At 35.3% G+C, this 24578-nt stretch overlaps 1 protein-coding gene across 4 annotated transcripts in view; it reads left to right on the top strand.

Annotated features, from left to right (window-relative positions):
- NF1 (neurofibromin 1) overlaps positions 1–24578 on the top strand; it is a 261374-nt gene that overhangs the window by 77616 nt on the left and 159180 nt on the right. For 3 of the 4 annotated variants that reach the window (XM_036837701.1, XM_036837704.1, XM_036837702.1), the window contains exons 9-12: positions 10171–10344; positions 10809–10931; positions 11181–11255; positions 16357–16488. In XM_036837701.1, the coding sequence (XP_036693596.1) occupies positions 10171–10344; positions 10809–10931; positions 11181–11255; positions 16357–16488 (504 nt within the window). The remainder of the gene's footprint in view (positions 1–10170; positions 10345–10808; positions 10932–11180; positions 11256–16356; positions 16489–24578) is intronic. The other variant, XM_036837703.1, reaches the window with a different exon arrangement.

Below are 24578 nucleotides of genomic sequence, written 5' to 3'. Positions count from 1 at the left end.
TATATCTCTCCATCTGTTTGTATCATCTTTAATTTCTTTCATCAGTGTCTTATAATTTTCTGCATACAGGTCTTTGTCTCCTTAGGTAGGTATATTCCTAGATATTTTATTCTTTTGGTTGCAGTGGCAAATGGGAGTGTTTTCTTAGTTTCACTTTCAGATTTTTCATCATTAGTGTATAGGAGTGCAAGAGATTTCTGTGCATTAATTTTGTATCCTGCTACTTTACCAAATTCATTGATTAGCTCCAGTAGTTTTCTGGTAGCATCTTTAGGATTCTCTATGTATAGTATCATGTCATCTGCAAACAGTGACAGCTTTACTTCTTCTTTTCCAATTTGGATTCCTTTTTTTATTTCTTTTTCTTCTCTGATTGCTGTGGGTAAAACTTCCAAAGCTATGTTGAATAATAGTGGTGAGAGTGGGCAACCTTGTCTTGTTCCTGATCTTAGTGGAAATGGTTTCAGTTTTTCACCATTGAGGACGATGTTGGCTGTGGGTTTGTCATATATGGCCTTTATTATGTTGAGGTAAGTTCCCTATATGCCTACTTTCTGGAGGGTTTTCGTCATAAATGGTGTTGAATTTTGTCGAAAGCTTTCTCTGCATCTATTGAGATGATCATATGGTTTTTCTCCTTTTTCTTCTTGCGTATATTGAAGAATCTTTGCATCCCTGGGATAAATCCCACTTGATCATGGTGTATGATCCTTTTAATGTGTCGTTGGATTCTGTTTTCTAGTATTTTGTTGCGGATTTTTGCATCTATATTCATCAGTGATATTGGTCTGTAATTTTCTTTTTTTGTGGTATCTTTGTCTGGTTTTGATATCAGGGTGATGGTGGCCTCATAGAATGAGTTTGGCAGTGTTCCCTTCCTCTGCAATTTTTTGGAAGAGTTTGAGAAGGATGGGTGTTAGCTCTTCTCTAAATGTTTGATAGAATTCACCTGTGAAGCCATCTAGTCCTGGACTTTTGTTTGTTGGAAGATTTTTAATCACAGTTTCAATTTCATTACTTGTGACTGGTCTGTTCATATTTTCTATTTCTTCTTGGTTCAGTCTTGGAAGGTTATACCTTTCTAAGAATTTGTCCATTTCTTCCAGGTTGTCTATTTTATTGGCATAGAGTTGCTTGTAGTAGTCTCCTAGGATGCTTTGTATTTCTGTGGTGTCTGTTGTAACTTCTCCTTTTTCATTTCTAATTTTATTGATTTGAGTCCTCTCCCTCTTTTTCTTGGTCAGTCCAGCTAATAGTTTATCAATTTAGTTAATCTTCTCAAAGAACCAGCTTTTAGTTTTATTGATCTTTGCTATTGTTTTCTTTGTTTCTATTTCATTTATTTCTGCTCTGATCTTTATGATTTCTTTCCTTCTGCTAACTTTGGGTTTTGTTTTGTTCTTCTTTCTCTAGTTCCTTTAGGTGTAAGGTTAGATTGTTTATTTGAGATTTTTCTTGTTTCTTGAGGTAGGCTTGTATAGCTATAAACTTCCCTCTTAGAACTGCTTTTGCTGCATCCCATAGGTTTTGGATCGTCGTGTATTCATTGTCATTTTTCTCTAGGTATTTTTTGATTTCCTCTTTGATTTCTTCAGTGATCTCTTGGTTATTTAGTAACATATTGTTTAGCCTCCATGTGTTTGTGTTTTTTACGTTTTTTTCCCTGTAATTCATTTCTAATCTCATAGCGTTGTGGTCAGAAAAGATGCTTGATATGATTTCAATTTTCTTAAATTTACTGGGGCTTGATTTGTGACCCAAGATGTGATCTACCCTGGAGAATGTTCCATGCGCACTTGAGAAGAAAGTGTAATCTGCTGTTTTTGGATGGAATGTCCTGTAAATATCAATTAAATCTATCTGGTCTATTGTGTCATTTAAGCTTGTGTTTCCTTATTAATTTTCTGTTTGGATGATCTGTCCATTGGTGTAAGTGAGGTGTTAAAGTCCTCCACTATTATTGTGTTACTGTCAATTTCCTCTTTTATAGCTGTTAGCAGTTGCCTTATGTATTGAGGTGCTCCTATGTTGGGTGCATATATATTTATAATTGTTATATCTTCTTCTTGGATTGATCCCTTGATCATTATGTAGTGTCCTTCCTTGTCTCTTGTAACATTCTTTATTTTAAAGTCTATTTTAGCTGATATGAGTATTGCTACTCCAGCTTTCTTTTGATTTCCATTTGCATGGAATATCTTTTTCCATCCCCTCATTTTCAGTCTGTATGTGTCCCTAGGTCTGAAGTGGGTGTCTTATAGACAGCATATGTATGGATCTTGTTTTTGTATCCATTGAGCAAGCCTGTGTCTTTTGGTTGGAGCATTTAATCCATTTATGTTTAAGGTAATTATCGATACGTATGTTCCTATGACCATTTTCTTAGTTGTTTTGGGTTTGTTTTTGTAGGTCCTTTTCTTCTCTTGTGTTTCCCACTTAGAGAAGTTCCTTTAGCATTTGTTGTAGAGCTGGTTTGGTGGTGCTGAATTCTCTTAGCTTTTGCTTGTCTGTCAGGCTTTTGATTTCTCCATCGAATCTGCATGAGATCCTTGCCAGGTAGAGTAATCTTGGTTGTAGGTTCTTCCCTTTCATCACTTTAAATACGTCATGCCACTCCCTTCTGGCTTGTAGAGTTTCTGCTGAGAAATCAGCTGTTAACCTTATGGGAGTTCCCTTGTATGTTATTTGTCGTTTTTCCCTTGCTGCTTTCAATAATTTTTTCTTTGTCTTTAATTTTTGCCAATTTGATTACTATGTGTCTCTGTGTGTTTCTCCTTGGGTTTATCCTGTATGGGACCCGCTGTGTTTCCTGGACTTGGGTGGCTATTTCCTTTGCCATGTTAGGGAAGTTTTTGACTATAATCTCTTCAAATATTTTCTCGGGTCCTTTCTCTCTCTCTTCTCCTTCTGGGACCCCTATAATGCGAATGTTGTTGCGTTTAATGTTGTCCCAGAGGTCTCTTAGGCTATCTTCATTTCTTTTCATTCTTTTTTCTTTATTCTGTTCCGCAGCAGTGAATTCCACCATTCTGTCTTCCAGGTCACTTATCCGTTCTTCTGCCTCAGTTATTCTGCTATTGATTCCTTCTAGTGTATTTTTTATTTCAGTTATTGTATTGTTCATCTCTGTTTGTTTGTTCTTTAATTCTTCTAGGTCTTTGTTAAACATTTCTTGCATCTTCTCGATCTGTGCCTCCATTCTTTTTCCGAGGTCCTGGATCATCTTCACTATGATAATTTTGAATTCTTTTTCTGGAAGTTTGCCTATCTCCACTTCATTTAGTTGTTTTCTGGGGTTTTATCTTGTTCCTTCATGTGGTACGTAGCCCTCTGCCTTTTCATCTTGTCTATCTTTCTGTGAATGTGGTTTTTGTTCCACAGGCTGCAGGACTGTAGTTCTTCTTGCTTCTGCTGTCTGCCCTCTGGTGGATGAGGCTATCTAAGAGGCTTGTGTAAGTTTCCTGTTGGGAGGGACTGGTGGTGGGTAGAGCGTAATGGGACTTTTTGTTTATTAGGAGCAGTAATCCATTATTTTTAGTAGGTTGTAAATATTTTTTCCAGACCATTATTTCTTTTGACTATATTATCTTTTTTAGCAGAAATATTTGAAGTATACGACGAATATAACAATGACCCATACTCATATTAACATTATGATATATTGCTTATCTTTTTTCTATTTACATATGATTTTGAAAATTGAACAAATAATAGTTGCATAAATTCTCCTTTAATTCCAGATAAAGCTCAAGTCCCCTTTGATTCCACTAATTCCATATTCTTTCGTTTTTCCCTGGGAATAGCCACTGTCAGGGGTTGGTATACATCCTTCTAGTCTACTTTTTAAAATTTTTATGAGACAGAGAGATTGAGATCAAGATCTAGTTCAGTGCTTCTCAGAGTGTGGTCTTAAGAGCAGCAGCATCAGCATCACCTGGAAACTTGTTAGAAATGCAAATTGTTAGATCCCCACTCTAGGTCTGCTGAAACAGAAGCTCTCGGGGTGGGGCACAGCTAGCAACCTGTTTTAGCAAACCCTCTAAGTGATTGTGGTGCACACTAAAGTTTAAGAACCATTGTTCATTTTGTTATGAAACAATAACTCCCCATTTTCCCCTCCCGCTAGCCCCTAAGAGCCACCATTCTACTTTCTGTCTCAATGAATTTGACTACTCTAGATGCCTCATATAAGTGGAAATGTAGAGTGTTTGTCTTTTTGTGGCTGGCTTATTTCACTTAGCATAATGTCCTCAACGTTCATCCACCTTGTAACCTGTGTCAGAATTTCCTTTCTTTAAGGCTGAGTAATAGTCCATTGAATATATATACTATATTTTGTTTATCCAATTTCATTTGTCCCTGGACTTTTGGGTTGCTTCCACCTTTTAGCTATTACAAATAATACTGCTGTGAACATGGGTATACAGATATCTCTTTGAGACCCTGCTTTCAATTCTTTTGTATATATACACAGAAGTGGTATGGTTGGATTGTATGTAAATTCTATTTTTAATTTTTTGAGGAAGTTTTGTCTCTTTTAAGGTTACTTTTGACAGTTTATTCTTTGCTAGGAAATATATTTTTCAGTTTCATCAACAAGGAGTTATGTATATCTATATCTACATATTTTATTTATAATATAGACAGAATGTTTATTTATAATATTTATATATTCTCTTCTAATTATTTTCCTCAATATCCATGTTTATAACTCTTTCTTCTTTTCTAATATGTCTCATGTTTCCTCATTCATGTTTACTAGGGTTTATCTATTCTATTGGTCTTTAAAACCTGGATTTTTTTTTTTTTTTTTTTTTTTTGGCTGCATTGGGTCTTCGTTGCTGTGCGTGGGCCTTCTCTGGTTGTGGTGAGCGGGGGCTACTCTTTGTTGTGATGCGCGGGCTTCTCATTGCAGTGGCTTCTCTTGTTGCGGAGCATGGGCTCTAGGAGCGCGGGCTTCAGTAGTTGTGGCACACGGGCTTAGTTGCTCTGCGGCATGTGGGATCTTCCTGGACCAGGGCTCAAACCCATGTTCCCTGCATTGGCAGGCAGATTCTTAACCACTGCGTCACCAGAGAAGCCCAAAACCTGACATTTTGACTTTATATTTTCTAACATTTATTTTTTGAGGTAATGGTTTAGTTCATCTATTTGCAATTTTTTAAATAATTGTAGAAGTATCTGTAAGGCTTTGGATTTTACTTTTTAGCAGCAGTCTTGGTTTTCAGATGAAGTTTCCTCAATTTTAGTGATTTCCAATTTCTAATTTCTCTTACTTGATGATGCCATATTCGACTTAGAGGAATGTTTTATGGTTTCCAAATTGTTAGTTTTTTGTGATTTAAAAAAGTTTAATTGCGGTACATATTTGTTTAAAAAAGTGTTTCATGGTCATCCGAGTAGAATGTGTATAATTTTAGTAAGACACAGAATTTAATGCAAATCTTTAATGCCACTCTTAGAAGTACCCTGTAGGTGGCTTGAGATAGTATGCTGTGAGAAATGCTTGGTTTAGCTGGCTGGGCTCCCACAGGTAGCCAGTTGACTTTGGCAGTGTGGCAGAACTCCTTCCAGGCTTTGGTAATCATACGTAGCGCTTTATTATAAAGCAAGCAAGGCAACAAACAACAAACAAATAGAACCCTAAACAGATCGGATCAGGCTTTCATTTACACCAATCCTAGACTGCAGACTATGTATGGAAAGCAGTTCTATTTTTCAGTTTCTAAATTTTATTATTATTTTTATTTGTATTACTATCTTACTGTATTAGGGTAGGTAGTATAGCAGCTCAACTAAATAGAACTTTATTATACTTAATGAAATAGTATTGAGCAGCCGAACTGAGTAGCTCTGCAGGACAGTCCTCCTCTTTGTGGTTTCTTAGGACCTTGGCCAGCAATGACTGCCATTTTCCATACGTGGCTTCTATGGGAGTTGTTTCCATTCTGCGAGCCTGAGGGAAAAAGATAACAGAAAAAAAGCATGCTGAGGATTTTAATGGATCAGGCCCTTAAATAGCATGCATCTCTTTCATTCACATTTCATTAGGTGAACTCAGTCATATAGCCACATTTAACTGCAAGAGAGGCTGAGAAATATGGCTATGTATCCAGGAACAAGAGGTGAACATGGGAACCAAGGAATAAAGGAGCTAGAGGAGAGATCGGCAGTCAAGGATGGCTTAAGACTGCTGTCTCCCTAGAATTCCCAGTTATTTCTCTTTTAAAAAAAATAATTAATTAATTAATTAATTAATATATATATTTGGCTGTGTTGGGTCTTTCTTGCTGCGTGCAGGCTTTCTCTACTTGCAGCGAGTGGGGGCTGCCCGTCATTGCGGCGCGCGGGGTTCTCATTGCGGTGGCTTCTCTTGTTGCGGAGCACTGGCTCTAGGCGCATGTGGGCTCAGTAGTTGTGGCTCACAGGCTTAGTTGCTCCGCGGCATGTGAGATATTCCCGGACCAGGGATCTAACCCGTGTCCCCTGCATTGGCAGGTGGATTCTTAACCACTGTGCCACCAGGGAAGTCCCTGTTATTCCTTTATGGATAAAAAATTATTTATCAAGAGTACCTGTTTACTAGGATAATAATACAGGCTGTATGTGCTGTAAGAATTCAGATGAAGCTTGGATAGTTAGGAAAGTTTTATGGAAGAGGTGTGGAACTTAGCTGAACTTGAAATAAGAAAGGAATTTAGATTAGAGAAAGTGAGTGTTGTTCAAGCCAGGGTAATCAAGAAAATGGATATAAAAATTTTGAAGGTATGTTCAGAAAAGTTAGCTAGAGAGTGGAAGGTTCACACAGGCAGTTACAGGAAGTGAAGATGAAGAGCAGATGTGAGTAACCTGGAAGACATTGTGAGCCAGTTTGGGTTTAAACTTTATTCTTTAGGCAATTAGGAAAAGTCTAAAGATTAGGGTTAGAGGTGAGATATGCAGAATAGTGTTTGAGACTGATCAAAGAGAAGTCCAAAGTGGGAGTTGGTTCAGAGGAAATATGAGTTTAGCTTTTAAACTTTTATTTACTTATTTATGTTGTGGTGAAGTAGCAAAAAATTAACCCTTTTAACTGTTTTTAAGTGTACAGTTCAGTGGTGTTGAGTACACTCACAGTGTTTTTGTGGTGGTGTTGAGTTGTAGGAGTTCTTTAAATATTGTGGATATTAATCCTTTTTCAGATATATGATTTGCAAATATTTTCTTTCATTCTGTGGATTGTCATTTCACCTTCTCAATAATGTCCTTTGATACACAAAAGTTTTTTAATTTTGATGAAGTTCAGTTTATTTTTTGTTGCTTGTGCTTTTTCTGGTATCATATCAAGAAATCATTGCCAAATTCGGTGTTGTAAAGATTGTCTTGTATGTTCTCTTATAGGATTTTATAGCTTTAGTTGTTTAGATCTTTGATCCATTTTGAGTTCATTCTTGTATATAGAGTAAGGGAAGGATCTGACTTCATTCTTTTGCATGTGGACATCCAGTTTTTCCAGCTCTCTTTGTCGAAAAAAACTGTGCTTTCTCCACTGAATTTGATCATATATTTGAGGATATCTTTCTGCACTTTCTGTTCTATTCCAGTGGTCTATATGTCTGTCTTTATACCAGTATCACAGAGTTTTGATTACTGTAGCTTTGTAGTAAGTTTTCAAATCAGGAAGTTTGAGTCTTCCAACTTTGTTCTTCTTTTTCAAGATTGTTTTGGCTTTTTGGCTTCCTTTGAAATACCATATGAATTTTTGGATGGGTTTTTCTATTTCTGCAAAAAACACTATTGGGGTTTTGATAAGGACTACATTGAATCTGTAGAGTGCTTTGGATAGTATTGCCATCTTAACAGTGTTAAGTTTCCAATCCATGAACATGGGATGTGCTTCTGTTTATATCTTCTTTGATTTCTTTCAGCACTGTTTTATAGCTTTCATTGTACAAGTCTTTCATCTCTTTGGTTAAGTTAATTCCTAAGTATTTTATTCTTTTTGATGCTTTCATAAGTGGAATTGTTTTCTTAATTTCCTTTTTAAATTGTTCATTGCTGGTGTATAGAAATGCAGTAGACTTTTGTGTGTTGATTTTGTATCCTGCAACTTTGCTGAATTTGTTTATTAGCTCTAACAGGCTTTTTGTGTGTTTGTGTGTTATCTTCAAGGTTTTCTACATATAGATCATGTCATCTGAGAACAGAGATAACTTCTTCCTTTCCAGTTTGGATGACTTTTATTTCTTTTTCTTTTCTCATTTCCTTTTCTTTTTCTAATTGTTCTGCGTAAAACTTCCACTAGTATGTTTAATAGAAGTGGCAAAAACAGGCGTCCATATCTTGTTCCTAATATTAGACCAATAGCTTTCAGTTGTTCACCATTAAGTATGATGTTAGCTATGGGTTGTTCATATATAGCTTTTATCATGTTGAGGAAGCTTATTCAGTGTTTCTGTCATGGGAGGGTGTTGAATTTTGCCAAATGCTTTTTCTGCATCAATGGTGATGATTTTTTTCCCTTCATTTTATTTATGTGATGTATTACGTTGATTGATTTTGTTGTTGAACCATTCATGTCCTCTAGGAATAAATCCTACTTGTTCATGGTATATAATCCTTTTACTATACTGCTGGATTTGGTTTGCTAATTCATGTTGAGGATTCTTTCTTAGATATTCTTAAGGGAAATTCGTCCATAGTTTTCTTGCATTGTTTTTGCCTGGCCTTCATATTAGAGTATTGCTAACCTCATGGGATGAGTTAGGAAGTGTTCCTTCTCCTTTAATTTTCTGGAAGTGTTTGAGAAGGACTGGTGTTAATTCTTCTTTAAATACCTGATAGAGTGTTCACCAGTGAAGCTGTCTGATCCTGGACTTTTTCTTTTTAGGGAGGTTTTTTATTACTGATTTCATCTCCTTGCTAGTTATAGGTCTATTTAGATTTTCTGTTTCTTAATGAGTCAGTATTGGTAGATTGTGTGTTTCTAGGAATTTGCCCATTTGTCTGGATTATCCTGTTTGTTGGTGTATAATTTTTCATAGTGTAATAATCTTTATTTCTGTAAAAACAGTAATGTCTGCATTTTCAATTCTGATCTTTAGTAATTTGAGTCTTCTTTTTTTCTTAATCTAGCTAAAGGTTTGTAAATTTCTTGACCTTTGCAAAGAACCAACTTCTGATTTTGTTCATTTTTCCCCTGTTTTTCTATTCTCTATTTCATATTGATTTGAGAACTTTCTTCTTTTTTAATGTAAGAGTTTCCAGCTATAAGTTTTCCACTTAGCACTGTTTTCTTTAATTTTTAGTATGTTGTATTTTTACTTTGATTTGTCTCAAGATATTTTCTAATTTTCTTTGTGATTTTTTTCTTTGACCAAGGGTGTTGTTTAATTTTTACGCATTTGTGAATTTTCCAGTTTTCCTTCTGTTGTTAATTTCTAGTTTCATTTCATTGTGATCAGAAATATTATATATATTATTTTAATCTCTTTAAATTTATTAAGACTTGTGGCCTAACATATGGTCCATCCTGGAAATTGTTGCTTGTGTGTTTGAGAAGAATGTATATTCTGCTGTTGTTGCGTGAGTTTAGCTTTTGGCATGTTATATTTGAGAATGTGTGTAAGTATAGATGTATTATTTTCAGTTAGGAGTAAGGCCAAAGGGAGAAATTTGTTAATGAGCTGTAGAGAGGGCTTGAGATCACAAGAATGCATAACTTTCTATGAGGAATGGAATTTAGAACAATAGAACAGCCTTAGATATATCCTTAGTTAGAAGGCTGAAGCTTGACTATAGCCTGGAGTTTTAGATAAAGATGGAACAATTTGAGATAGACAGTAACCAAGGAAGTATAATATTTAGAAATTAAAGATAATATAAAAAAGAGAATTTGATCAGCTAAATTCAGGGTTGGGAAGTCAACTACATTGTTCGGGAAGGATGGTTTCTCATGTTCCTTTAATAATTCAACAAAGAAAGGGAAGAACAGGTTCCTTTTTTTGGATTCAACAAACATTTAAATGATGACAGCTACTTAAATTATGAAATTTAAAACCACAAATATCAATATATCAATTATATATTTCTAGAGTATAATTTTTAGAGACTAATTTGCTACTTTATTAAGTAAGTCTGAAATCTAAGAAACTTCACATATTATCTAATTGCTGTATTTGAATTTTGTAGAAGTTGTTTCTGGACAGTCTACGAAAAGCACTTGCCGGCCACGGAGGAAGCAGGCAGCTGACTGAAAGCGCTGCAGTCGCCTGTGTCAAACTGTGTAAAGCAAGTACTTACATCAATTGGGAAGATAACTCTGTCATCTTCTTACTAGTTCAGTCCATGGTGGTTGATCTTAAGGTAACATGCTTATTGTTTCTCTTATACAAACTTAAAAAACGTTAAATGAAGAATAAACTTGTAGTATAAATAGTATACTAGATCACTGTCAAAGATCATTGCAACACATAAGTTCTGAGTCTTCTTTTATTAAGTTCTTAGGACCTGCTTTTGTTACTGTTCCCCCGGCTACATAAAGTGGCTTAGAATATGAAGAAAACACAGAATGAATCCGTTTTCTTAAATTAGCATAAATATTCAGACTTGGGTTTAAAATAATGTAGAAATTCGGGCCTGAAAGGAACCATATATGGTATAGTAAGAATTTTGTCAGACTGATGAACCACAATATTAGTGCTTTGTGTTTTGTCTGGGAACTAAATGTTACTGCCATCTGTGTGGATGATGTGTTATTATTAAATACTAGTAGAAAAAATACTGCATGACTGTTTAAAGACTTTTGTTTTCTATTGGGATTTTCATAGAACCTGCTTTTTAATCCAAGTAAACCATTCTCAAGAGGCAGTCAGCCTGCAGATGTGGATCTAATGATTGACTGCCTTGTTTCTTGCTTTCGTATAAGCCCTCACAACAACCAACACTTTAAGGTGAGAGCATTGGTTTTGATCCAGTTGTGTTTACTGATGCCGTTGATCCTTTTAAATGTGAAAAGAGTAGAAAAATGAATAGATTACACCTTTATCAGTATTGCTCGTTATTATATGTTAATTTCAAGACCTTAAAGATCTATTCTATTTTTAAAAAAACTTTCTTTTTGTTGTTCCTTTTGTCCTCATATATATTACTATATATTTTTCTCATAGAAGTAATAATCACTTTTTTTCTTTCCTCTTTAGATCTGCCTGGCTCAGAATTCCCCTTCTACATTTCACTATGTGCTGGTAAATTCACTCCATCGAATCATCACCAATGTAAGTCCAAAAGGTATTGCTAAATTACTTAAAATTTTTTTTTTCTTTACTCCTTTTTTATTTCTTTTTAAGAAAGACGTTTTTGGTTTACAAAAGATTTTGAATTTAGATGTATGATATAGGAAGATTTCTCACACATGATTCTATCTAATAACTGATATACAATTGTATTTTTCATATTTAATCTTGACCTCAGGGCCCTTATTGAGGAAGGTGGAGTTAATAGGATCCTTTGGAAAGATTAAACTTAAAAGATATTTGGATCAGAAGCCCTTGAGAACAGTGCCACTGAAAATATAATTTAACATTTTCATCCCAGAGCTCTTCACATATTATTTTAATACTCTTAGCCCTTTCCCAGCATTTGATACATTCTGACTTGTCACCTTACTGTTTAAGTTAAAAGTAGCAGTATTTATGTTGTAGCCCATTATGTATATTTAAAAAATGGTGGGACCATATTTGATTGCACTTTTTAGTCTTCCTTAAACAAATGAAACATGAACACTTAGAGGTGTTTACATGATATAAAAGCATATCAGACAAAATAAGCAAACTCATTAAAAGGTACTTGTGAAACCTTCGACTCTGATGTGCGTGCATCAAGTAGAAAGATAGTAACCGTATTAGATTTGGACCATGGATTTAAAAAATTCTGTTCTTCTGATCATATTTTGAAGGTTTTCAAGTGTTATTTACCATAGCTCCACTTTTATCCATTTTTAGATATTCACACGTAAGTGTAAATTGTTCAACTTTTTCCTGTTTTCCTCCCTTAAAAAGGACTTTAATCATTGATAACTTAGGTATATTTGTCCTCTTTATAATCAAATTTCATTTTAAAGGAGTGTCTCTAGTGAGTTAAAAATATCCTTCTCACCTTCATTTGCCTTGGATGTATTGAACTATATCAAATTCTACCACATTTTCTTTTATCCATTCCTGCAGAGGAATAATAACTATTAATAAAGCTATGTAGTGACACATTTGGTTTTTCTCAGTGGGGTGCTAGTAACATTTTTGGTCAGGACAATCTTTACAATGCAGGACTGCCTTGTGCATTGTAGGACATTTAGCATCCTTGGTCCTCATTTCATTAAATACCATTTGTGCCACTTCCCTCCTCTCCCATCTCTGCCCCCAGACACTATGAATAACTAAAAATGCCTGAGGGAATGATTCCTCTCTCAGTTGAGGATCAGTTATAGGTAGAAGTAACATTAACTACAGTTTCTTGCAAAAGGTAAAGTTTAATGAATCTGATACTGCAGATAAGGTATGTTTGTATTAAAAACTTAGAAAAATTTTTATTTTGCTTTTGCCAGTGTAATGAGCTAAGACACTGTACCCTTAAGGTTTACTTTCAAGGCCATTAGTTTAAAAAAGCAATGATTTTTACCCTTCATGTTTATGTGTAATTCAGAAATAAAATATTATTACTTTTTTCTCCTTTGGTTTATAATACTAAAAACATTCTATTTATTAGAGTGGATGGTTTACATAAATGCTTAAAGCTTGTATTTAATAAACCCAAGTGTATACTTTTTTGATACTCTGTGGCTAGTTACTTTAATTGTGAAATATTTTTGTCTACAATTGAATATATAGAGCACTTTCAAGCATGGACTTGGCACTGCTGTAAGTGGCTGAGCTGCTCCTTTGTGGGTTTAAAGCATGCCTGGAGTGGTACTTCATGCATGCCTCAATGTATATGGTGAAGTGGTTGTGCATCCTTCTGTACTCTAATGAGTACTGCATGTGTGAAGGTGGAGTGTGTCTGTATCAGAGGCCACATAAATACGAAATCTATTTTTATAAAGAAAAACCTGTATTGACTAACTTTTAAAATATTAAGTGTTAGTAACCTTTTAATGACTAGCTTGAAAAGGAACATAAATTTGAGTCTATAAAATATCTTTTATAGTTGGACCTTAGATAATGATACTTTATTATAATAGATTGTTTGATAAATTGTTTCTTGTTAGGGTTTTTCTTTCCTTTGGTTTGAGGCTAAGAGATATTGAATCTGAAGTAATTTCTGATTGAAAGGGACTATGTATAAAGTAAATATGCAAATTTATGGAATTGACTATTATAGAATCTCACTTAATGCAGATATTATGGAAATATTCTGTCTTGAAGTCACATAAAATTTTTCTTAGATATTTGGACTCCTAATCTTAAATTTATTTGTAATATAAGATTTCCTTTTAAATGATTCTTGGTTCAATACACCTCATAAGTTTTCTTCTTCCTTGCTTTTTCAGCCAGCTCACAGATTTTTTTAAAATTACCACATTCTCAAATTAGATAAATGTTTTACTGATGTGGTTTTGGGGGTGTATGTAGAAGCAGTAATGATGTTTGCAGTTTTGTTTTGCTTTCGTGAAACATACTCATATTCAGTTCATAAGTACTGTGTTTAGGTCTAAAAGAGTCCACTGTTTCTTCTTAAGAAATCTGAAAATCCAGTCACTATTTGAATTTGATTATAATTTAAGCTTTCATCAGTTTCTAAAATGGTACGTGTAGTACCATCACCTTTTTTATTACGGAATGCCATAAGAGATGAACTGTAGTTAAAAGATCTGTGTTATGTGCTTAATCTTTATACGCTTCCTTTAGGTTAGATTAGATATGTTGTTATAATTGGGCAATTAAAGAAATAATATATACATATATGAACCAAATATCTCTCCCATCAGTGGAACATGCTATAGCTGGTATAGTACTCAGTATTGTTTTTTCCTTATGGCAGTTTACTGTAGTTTACTTATGGATAGTTCACATATTGAGAATGAGATGATCTCATTCTATTGAGAGGGTTTGGTTGAAGAAATTATTTCCAAGGCATGTGAAATTTATTGAAATAATCTTGAAGAATTGCCACATGGTTTGCTTATATTATGAAAGTATTGCCGTTTGTTTGGCAATGAACTTAGAATTTTCAAGGACAAGAAAGAATAAGTCTACCTTAATTGACTAGTTTCAGAAAGGACACATTTAATAACTGCTTGAAACACTAAAATTTTTACCAACTACATGATGTCTAGGTTTTAGTGCCTATTTTATTTGAAAGTGTATCTTTAAATTTTACTTTAAAATGAATGATTTTATATATTATGAAAAATAGAAATTTTGAAAATAACTAAATCTTAAGTTAAAATCAAGTTATTTAATAGGGTATACCTGGTACCATGATACAATTCCAACAGCTATCAAAATGACATAGTAGTTTGGATAGGATGTTAACATGGGATGCATATGTCTTTAGTTCAGCAGTTTCTGACAAGATATTATAGGGTCAGTAGAGTGAGGAAGACCCTTGTCTCAAAGCATTTTGTGATTATTCAGTCTTTGTTACTTTAAGCTGATTAACACAAGCTGTATAAATTAGTAGATATATGGAAATCAAGGTGTATTGATTGCTCTGTGCAAGTCAGGTGACCAAATTGACTAACATTTAAGGAATTCATTATATAATGAAACTAATAAAACTTGATCGTTTGTTGGGAAGTAAATAAAGTAAGAGTTTGAGAGAAAAATAGAAACAATCATACTATCCAAATAAAAGTATTTCTTCCCTCATAACTTAGGAGTTTTTTCATAAATGGAGTTCAGTATTGATTGTATTTTATAAATTGGTTTTATAGTATACTATCCAGTAAATAGAGTTTGTAATCCAAAATCTGGGGTTTAGGTAATATAACCTGATGCTACTCTAAATATTCTGAGAGTTATGGCTAAAAAAATTAAATGTTGAGAATTTAATTAGCTTAGTTTCAACTTAGAAGGAACTTGGGAATAAGATGTGAAGCTATCACATCCCCTTATCTAGTGTTTCAAATTGTTCTTTCAGGTATTTCTTATAGCAGGAGTATTATAAATTGGAAGCCTGTATTTTAAGTCATCCTATTCCTTGCATGCTCTCTATATGTAGTGAAAATTCATCCAGTCATTTTTGTATTCACTGATAGACAAACTTAATAGTTTTAGTGATTTTCATAATTGTCATTTTTCATAATATAGTAATTAATTCATTTAAAAGTAAAAGTAAAAGATACACTTTCAAATAAAATAGGCACTAAAGGGCTTCCCTGGTGGCGCAGTGGTTGAGAATCTGCCTGCCAATGCAGGGGACACGGGTTCGAGCCCTGGTCTGGGAAGATCCCACATGCCGCAGAGCAACTAGGCCTGTGAGCCACAACTACTGAGCCTGCGCGTCTGGAGCCTGTGCTCCACAACAAGAGAGGCTGTGATAGTGAGAGGCCCGCGCACCGCGATGAAGATTGGCCCCCGCTTGCCACAACTAGAGAAAGCCCTCGCACAGAAACGAAGACCCAACACAGCCAAAACTAAATAAATAAATAAATTAAAAAAAAATAGGCACTAAAAACTAGAATCAAAGCTAAATAAACAGGTTATTAAACTGTAGAAAAATATTTACATAAAATAATTACTTCTAAAAAATATTTAGCTATGATCATTTTGTCTTTGTGGTGATCATTAGTCTTCTCATGTATTGTGCCATCACTGCATATCAATTTAAGATTATAGGTTTACTAATAGCTTTATCTCATTTACTAATTTCATGTTGTAATTATCATTGTTGTTTGTCTGTAGGCATATAAGTAATGGTTTATCACATATTCCTTCAACACTGTGTTGAACCACTAATCTCTTTTAAAACTGATAATAGCATTCTTGCCTTGGGAAAATATATACTATATATGCATATGTTTCTGAAACGTGTAAAACATTAAACTTATAAAAAAGAAAAAGATTGCCTACAGAATTAGCTCTCTAAAAACTTTGTTTTTCAGATTCACTAGATTATCAGTGAGAAAAGACAGTCTCAAATGCTCATGCTTATGTAGTGAGCGATTTGTTTCATGTTCATTATGATATTTTAAAATAGATGTATGGTTTGGTGTTTGAATTAAAGACATTACTTGAAGACTTTGGAAATCATAGTGTGTGTTTGCATGGTCTTAGGAAGTTTCTCACAAAGTGATAAACCATAAAACTACAGTGATCACCAGAGCATATAACTCATGCAAATTTGGACTTTTCCTTTCTTATGGTCTCTGTTTTTCTCCAGTCTGCATTGGATTGGTGGCCTAAGATTGATGCCGTATATTGTCACTCAGTTGAACTTCGAAATATGTTTGGTGAAACACTTCATAAAGCAATCCAGGGTTGTGGAGCGCACCCAGCGATACGAATGGCACCGGTAAGATTAAACATGAATTTTGAATTCCACCTTCTTGCAATTGCGTTTTCAGTGTCTTTATCCCATTCTTGCTGTTTTGATTTTTCTAGAAAATCAAATGAGACCTTTCTTTTCAGTAAGTATTGTGGTATGTTGAATACTGCAATATTGTTGCAATACTAGTTAATGATGTATGTTTTCCACTATTTCAGTGAGTTTAACTTACTTTTCTTAGAGATATTTTCTAACAAAATGCTGTTAAAATCTTAATGAATGTCACTTTTTCTTTCTTTTCTTAGTTTCTTTTTCCTTTAATTTTTCCTTATGAATCAAAATATTTTGATTAGCTCCTCATCTTTTGGGGGTGAGTAAGGGAAGCTGACTCCTGGGTTAGAGTGAATGTTCCTACTAATGCACAGTTTTGCCCATTGGATGCTGAATATTACACACAGGAAATTACAAATAAAATTTAAAGTTTATATTCAAAATGATATTTCATATTTCATTAAACATGCTTTGAACATTTAAAATGATAGGCACTTTGATATTAAAGTTTGACTCTGTTTAAACTTAATAAAAGTAGATATTTTCAAATAAGCATTCTCACAGATTAATACTCTTAATTTGGAAACTCATATAGAACCAATTTAAAAAGACAATTAGAAGATGGTAGAAGTCATTTCTTGGTATTCTTGTATAGCAGGAGTATTATACATGGCAACTCTTGACATTGATTGGTAGTGCTTTGTCTTCTGCTTCTTATTTTCTTTCTTTTTAAGAATTTTGGTAGGAACTTTATAAATTTATTTATTTATTTATTTTTGCTGTGTTGGGTCTTCATTTCTGTGCGAGGGCTTTCTCTAGTTGTGGCGAGCGGGGGCCACTCTTCATCGTGGTGCGCGGGCCTCTCACTGTCGCGGCCTCTCTTGTTGCGAACAGGCTCCAGATGTGCAGGCTCAGTAGTTGTGGCTCACGGGCCCAGTTGCTCCGCGGCATGTGGGATCTTCCCAGACCAGGGCTCGAACCCGTGTCCCCTGCATTGGCAGGCAGATTCTCAACCACTGCGCCACCAGGGAAGCCCTGCTTCTTATTTTCTATTCTTTTTGGCTGCTGTCGCTCACATGATCAGATGCCAACCAGTCACTGTTTTGCATGGCAGTGGGCTTCTGTGGCTGTATGTATGACCATTGTAACTACCTCAGAAAAGTCCTTGGTTTCTTTGACTTTTCTGTGTATAGTTACCATTATAGTCATATCATGTCATTTCACATGAAAATGTGGCATGTTGTCACCTATTGGTTTTAATAGTAAATTAGCCACTTCACACTTAAAAGATAATTTAAACAGCTTTCTTCCTGGCATACATCTCTTTTTCCAAGTTCCCTCAGTCAGTAAAATATTTTGGTTTTATACAGTTCTAGTTCACTCTGATCCAGTTGTCAGCCATTGTTTCTGAGGATTGTTTATCTTTGATGTTCAAATAGAGAAGTTTGCTACACCATATATTTTGGGATTATTTACCCCCAAAAATTATAGCCAAAAGAGCATGGCAGTCATGTTTTAGTAAATAAAATGCAAAGTTATCTTTAGTTTTTGTAATGCCAAGTACTTAATTTTAAAAAAAAATGAAAATTTCAATCCAAGTATAAATTAATTGGAGATAAACATAAATAATAGCTACGTAAATGTTATTAACTTGACATTCATTTTTAAAAAGTTTTAGAAAATGACTTAAACTGTTTAAAAATTATTTATTGACCTATTTATTCATTCCAAATATCCTCTGGGAAGTTAGAACTTTTTTTTATTTTTTTTTTTACTTTTACTATTTTTTTACTTTTTTTTTTATTTTATTTTATTTTATTTATTGATTGATTGATTGGCTGTGTTGGGTCTTCGTTGCTGCGCACGGGCTTTCTCTAGTTGTGGAGAGCGGGGACTACTCTTTGTTGTGGTGCGCGGGCTTCTCATTGCGGTGGCTTCTCTTGTTGCAGAGTATGGGCTCTAGGTGCGCGGGCTTCAGTAGTTGTGGCAGGTGGGCTCAGTAGTTGTGGCTTGTGGGCTCAGTAGTTGTGGCTTGCAGGCTCTAGAGTGCAGACTCAGAGTAGTTGTGGTGCATGGGCTTAGTTGCTCTGCGGCATGTGGGATCTTCCCGTACCAGGGCTCGAACCCGTGTCCCCTGCATTGGCAGGTGGATTCTTAACCACTGCGCCACCAGGGAAGTCCCAGAGCTTTGACTTTTGTTTTAAGTTTTCTGCCTCTTTCAGTAGAAAATTAATGGCCACCAGTAACAGGAATTGGTGGAAAGTTGATATTCATTTCCAACTTGACTTCAGTATCTAGTTTACCAGCTGTCTCTAAGAAAAATGAAAGAAAATGAAGCTAAATTATTTTTTTGAACAAAAACAAAACTTTATTGGTAGTCTGAAAATGTTCCCTGCATTTAGAAGTTATTTTACTTCTTAGCCCTAGTTATTAGCTGATTCTAGGAGCTACATACTATACACACTATTTATGATAAGTATTTCATAAAAGCCATAACTAGACTTACTTTGGTCCCAGGACACCTGTGATAAGAATTTAGTTTTTATTTCTAATTATTCTCTGAAAGTATCAGTATATATATAGTTTTCAAAAATCTTTCTTAAGCTGTTTATATCCGTGTATTTATATGCATACATGTGTGTGAAGTTTTTTTTTAAGGCATTTTGTTTTTTAATAAATCTATTTATTTATGGCTGCATTGGGTCTTCGTTGCTGCGCGCAGGCTTTCTCTAGTTGTGGCAAGTGGGAGCTACTCTTCATTGTGGTGTGCGGGCTTCTCTTTGCGGTGGCTTCTCCTGTTGTGGAGCATGGGCTCTAGGCATGTGGGCTCAGTAGTTGTGGCTCGTGGGCTTAGTTGCTCCGTGGCATGTGAGATCTTCCTGGACCAGAGATTGAATCCGTGTCCCCTGCATTGACAGGCGGATTCTTTTTTTTAAAAATTAATTAATTAATTAATTTATTTATTTTTGGCTGTGTTGGGTCTTCGTTGCTGTGCACGGCCTTTCTCTAGTTGCGGTGAGCGGGGGCTACTCTTCGTTGCAGTGAGTGTGCTTCTCGTTGCAGTGGTTTCTCTTGTTGCACAGCCTGGGCTCTAGGCGCGCAGGCTTCAGTAGTTGTGGCATGTGGGCTCAGTAGTTGTGGTTTGCGGGCTCTAGAACTCAGGCTCAGTAGTTGTGGTGCATGGGCTTAGTTGCTCCACGGCATGTGGGATCTTCCCGGGCCAGGGCTCGAACCTGTGTCCCCTGCATTGGCAGGCAGATTCTTAACCACTGTGCCACCAGGGAAGTCTGTGAAATTTTATATGTATGTGTATTTGTACATAATGGCCAAGGGACAGCTTCCTGGCTGATACTTTTTTATTTTTTTAACTTTTTGTTTTATATGGGAGTATAGCTGATTGACAATGTTGTGATAGTTTCAGGTGTACAACAAAGCAACTCAGCCATACATATACATGTATCCATTCTCCCCCAAACTCCCCTCCCATCCAAGCTCTGCCTGATACTCTTATCAGGGAAAATAATCATCAAATCTACTATGAAATAATTTTTTAGGATAAGAAAATGCTTCAATTTGGATGATCCTTAAGGTGAATCTTACCCCTCTTAAGCCTGGTGAGTGAACAGTCTGACAACAAATAAAGGAAGTATCGAATTTGCACTAGCCGCCAAGCACATTGTTAATGCCAGGGAAGCATGATGAGCTAAACAGACACAGAGGTTCCAGTCTTGTAGGTTTTGCTTGAAAACTTCTAATGAAGAGCCAACTACAGTGCCCATAAAGTCTGGAAACAGTCAAATATACATAATGAATGGTTTAGAGACACTTTACATCAGGGTTTCCCAACTTTGGCACTACTGACATTTTGGCATGGTTAATTCTTTGTTGTAGGGGACTGTCCTGTGCATTGTGGGATGTTTAACAGCATCTTTAGCGTCTACCGACTAGACACCAGTAGCATCTCTTGCCCCCCAGCCAGTCATGAAAAACAAAAATGTCTATAGACATTTTTCAGATATTCCCTGGGGAACAAAATTGCCCCCAGTTGAGAACCACTGTATGACATGATATGTTCAGTGGGTTGTCCTTATTTGCATTGCCTCAGATAATTTGTGGCTCTGATAAACCTTAGCTTTCAGTTTGCTGCAGAAGTAATCAAGGAGTTCATTGTGTCAAGTTAAAATAATATGTGTTTCTAGGCTTTACAACTACTCTGTATTTTGGATATGGATAAATTTCTTTCTGTAAAGAGCCAAGTATTTAAAAATTTTTCTCCAACCAAGATCAACTCATGTCCCTATCACTCCCAGCTATCATGATCCTCTCTCTTTTTCTGGAGCTCTATAGAACCCTTCTGATTCTTCCATAAGACAGCACTGCAGGGGGGGTGGGATTAATTGGGAGGTTGGGATTGACATATATACACTATCGATACTATGTATAAAATAGATAACTAATGAGAACCTACTGTATAGCACAGGGAACTCTACTCAGTGCTCTGTGGTGACCTAAATGAGAAGGAACTCCAAAAAAGAGGGGATATATGTATATGTATAGCTGATTCACTTTGCTGTACAGTATAAACTAACACAGTATTATAAAGCAACTATACTCCAATTAAGAAAAAAAAAAGAAGTGGCACAGGAGATCAAATAAAGAAAACAAGATCCACACACACACACACACACACAAAGACAGCACTGCAGATATTTGAATAAAGTTATACTGTACTGCTAAGGGTTCTTCAAAAGTGTGTGTAGGTATGCGCTTTGTTTCCTCTGTTTTCACAGCTAAGGAAACTGAGGCAGAAGTACTGTTAAATGAATGACATACCATCATATGGTTAGTAAATAGTCAACATTCAGTCCGGTGTCTTTCCAGTTCTTCAGCTGCCTTCCCCTGCCCTTGTTTTAGCTTGAGGAAAGCAGGAGCCTGGTCTGGCTTGTCCAGCACCCAGTTCCTGGTCCCTAGAACAGTATCTGGCATGTCATAGGCATCTAGTACATATTTGTTGAATTTCTTACTTGACCTGCTTTCAAAACCCTCCTCCATCTGGTATGCTTCTCTTCTGGAAAGAATCTTCATTGCTTTTTTTCAATGAAAATGATATATTAAGCTCTGAGTTTAGTGTTCTAGATGTGGTATAATAATTGATGAAAACTGTTAACCTGCTGTGTCTGCATATGATGTTTCTACTAATACAGTCAAAGATTGCATTATTTTAGATTAAGCTTTTAATCATTTAAACTCTTTAGCCTTTTTCATATGAACATTGAGCCATAGCTTCTCCATTTTGTACTTTTGTAGTATTTTTTAAAATTTGAGATATTTATCTCAGCACTAATCATTTATGTTTTAAAAATAAGATAGTCTGTTAATAATATGTGTAAATTCTGCATGAAAATTTTCCTTCTTAAAGGGGATCCTGGCTCAGCACATGCTTCTTACATGCCTATAATTCAGTCATGGCCTTAATTAACTTAACAGATGGTTTTGGCCCTTTGTAAACACCTGAGTACTCTGATTCATGAATTTTTTCCTGGGCGTGACTGCCTCTCCTCTTTGGCCAATGTGTATATACCAGGTTGGATTCCTACTATTATTTGCAATGTGGAAGATTAATTAATAAACTAATGGGTGGTTTATTTTTCTTACATTTCTAGCCAAGAAATATCTTTCTTCTTTAGCATGTTATTTCTTACTTAATGTAACCCACTAATGGTCACTAATTAAAAGGTATTTGAATTGAAAAATTTATTTAAATTTTTCAAGTCTTTTCCCCCAGTTTTATTGAGATATAATTGACCCACAGCACTCTATGAGTTTTTCCCCGGTTTTATTGAGATATAATTGACCCACAGCACTATATCAGTTTAAGATGTACTGCATAATAACTTAAGTTTCATATACTGTGAAATGATTACCACAGTATGTTTAGTTAACATCCGTCATTTCATATACATACAAAAAAAAAAGAAAAAAAGGTTTTTTCCTTGTGATGGAAACTCAGGATCTACTTTCTTAACAACTTTCCATACAGCAGTGTTAACTATAGTCATCATGTTGTACATCCCCAGTACTTATTTACCTTATAACTGAAAGTTTGTACCTTTTGACCATTTTCATCCAGTTCTCCCAACCTCTACTCCCTGTGTCTGATAACCAGAAATCTGAGCTCTTTTTCTATGAGTTTGTTTTCTGTTTTGTTTTGTTTTTAAGATACCACATATAAGTGAGATCATACAGTATTTGTCTTTCTCTGTCTGACTCATTTCACTTAGCATAATGCCCTCCAGGTCCACTCATGTTGTCCAAATGGCAGGATTTCCTTCTTTTTTATGGTTGAATAATAGTCCATTATGTGTGTGTGTGTGTGTGTGTACCACAGTTTCATGACACTTGTTTCCATGTCTTGGCTATTGTAAGTAATGCTGCAGTGAACATAGGGATGCAGATATATCTTTGACATAGTGTTTTCATTTTCTTTAGACAAATACCCAAAAGTAGAATTGCTGGATCTTATGGTAATTCTATTTTTAATTTTTTGAGGAACCACCATACTGCTTTCCCTAGTGGCTGTACCAGTTAAATCCCACCAGTAGTGCACAAGGGTTCCCTTTTCTCCACATCTTCACCAGCATTTGTTATCTTTTGTCTTTTTGATGATAGTCATGTCACAGGTGTGAGGTGATAGCTCATTGTGGCTTTATTTTCATTTCCCTGATGGTTAGTGATTTGAGTACCTTTTCATGTGTCTGTTGGCTGTTTGTATGTCTTCTTTGGAAAAATGTTTATTTGTGTCCTTTGCCCCTTTTAAAATTGCATTATTTGGTTTTTGCTGTTGAGATACATGAATTCTTTATGTATCTTGGATATTAACCACTTATCAATTTATGATTTGCAAAATTTTTTCCATTCCCTAGGTTGTCTTTTCATTTTGTTAATCATTTCTTCTCCTGTGCAGAAGCTCTTTAGTTTGAAAAACAACACCCCACTTGTTATTTTGTTGTTTGTGCTTTAGGTGTCATATACAAAAAAATCATTGCCAAGACTCATGTCAAGGAGTTTTTTTTTTCTGTTTTCTTCTGGAAGTTTTATGGTTTCCAGTCTTACATTTAAGTCTTTAGTCTATTTCAAGTTAATAATTGTGAGTGGTGTAGAATTTTTCAAGTTTTACATTTTGTATTAGGCAGCCATGCTGGAACAAAATTTGTATGCTGCTATCTGAGATTGATATGATATAATCAAACTATTATTTACTTTTTGGAAATGGTTAATAAATAGATAATTTTTATATCTGCTAATTGTTCTCTGCTCCGTTTTCCTGTGCAATGGCTACATCATGGAAGAACAGTTACACTTAGTGACACTTTAATAAATAAATTTGTTTAATGAAAGTTTTACCTTGATCTACGGTGTTACTTTGACTTAGAATGAAAAGAAGTTTAATGGGAGCAAACAGTAAAAACAGAATTTATTAAATATATTTGGTAAGATGTTTGTTGTGTGATTATAAATATAAAAGCAACTTGTATTTGTAAGTTTTGCTATTTATTTTCTGTAGTGACATTCCTGTAGTACATTAGATAGTTTTTCTTCCACACTGAGGACAAAAACCTTCAGTGTTCTTGGGCATAATAACAAATGCATTTCTCACACGTAAACATTGACAGTAATTGCTGTATGTTATAGATATGCATCTCTACTTTTTACCTTTGAAGTTCAGCCTTTTACAAGGACTTTTTAAAAAATTTTTATTTATTTATTTTTTATTTATTTATGGCTTGTGTTGGGTCTTCGTTTCTGTGCGAGGGCTTTCTCTAGTTGCGGCAAGTGGGGGCCACTCTTCATAGCGGTGCGCGGGCCTCTCACTATCGTGGCCTCTCTTGTTGTGGAGCACAGGCTCCAGATGCGCAGGCTCAGTAATTGTGGCTCACGGGCCTAGCTACTCCGCGGCACATGGGATCCTCCCAGACCAGGGCTCGAACCCGTGTCCCCCGCACTGGCAGGCAGACTCCCAACCACTGTGCCACCAGGGAAGCCCAACAAGGACATTTTTATTATGA

This window comes from Balaenoptera musculus, chromosome 20 (genome assembly GCF_009873245.2).
Source record: "Balaenoptera musculus isolate JJ_BM4_2016_0621 chromosome 20, mBalMus1.pri.v3, whole genome shotgun sequence".
Lineage (NCBI taxonomy): Eukaryota > Metazoa > Chordata > Mammalia > Artiodactyla > Balaenopteridae > Balaenoptera > Balaenoptera musculus.
This window is presented reverse-complemented; position numbering and strand designations above follow the sequence as displayed.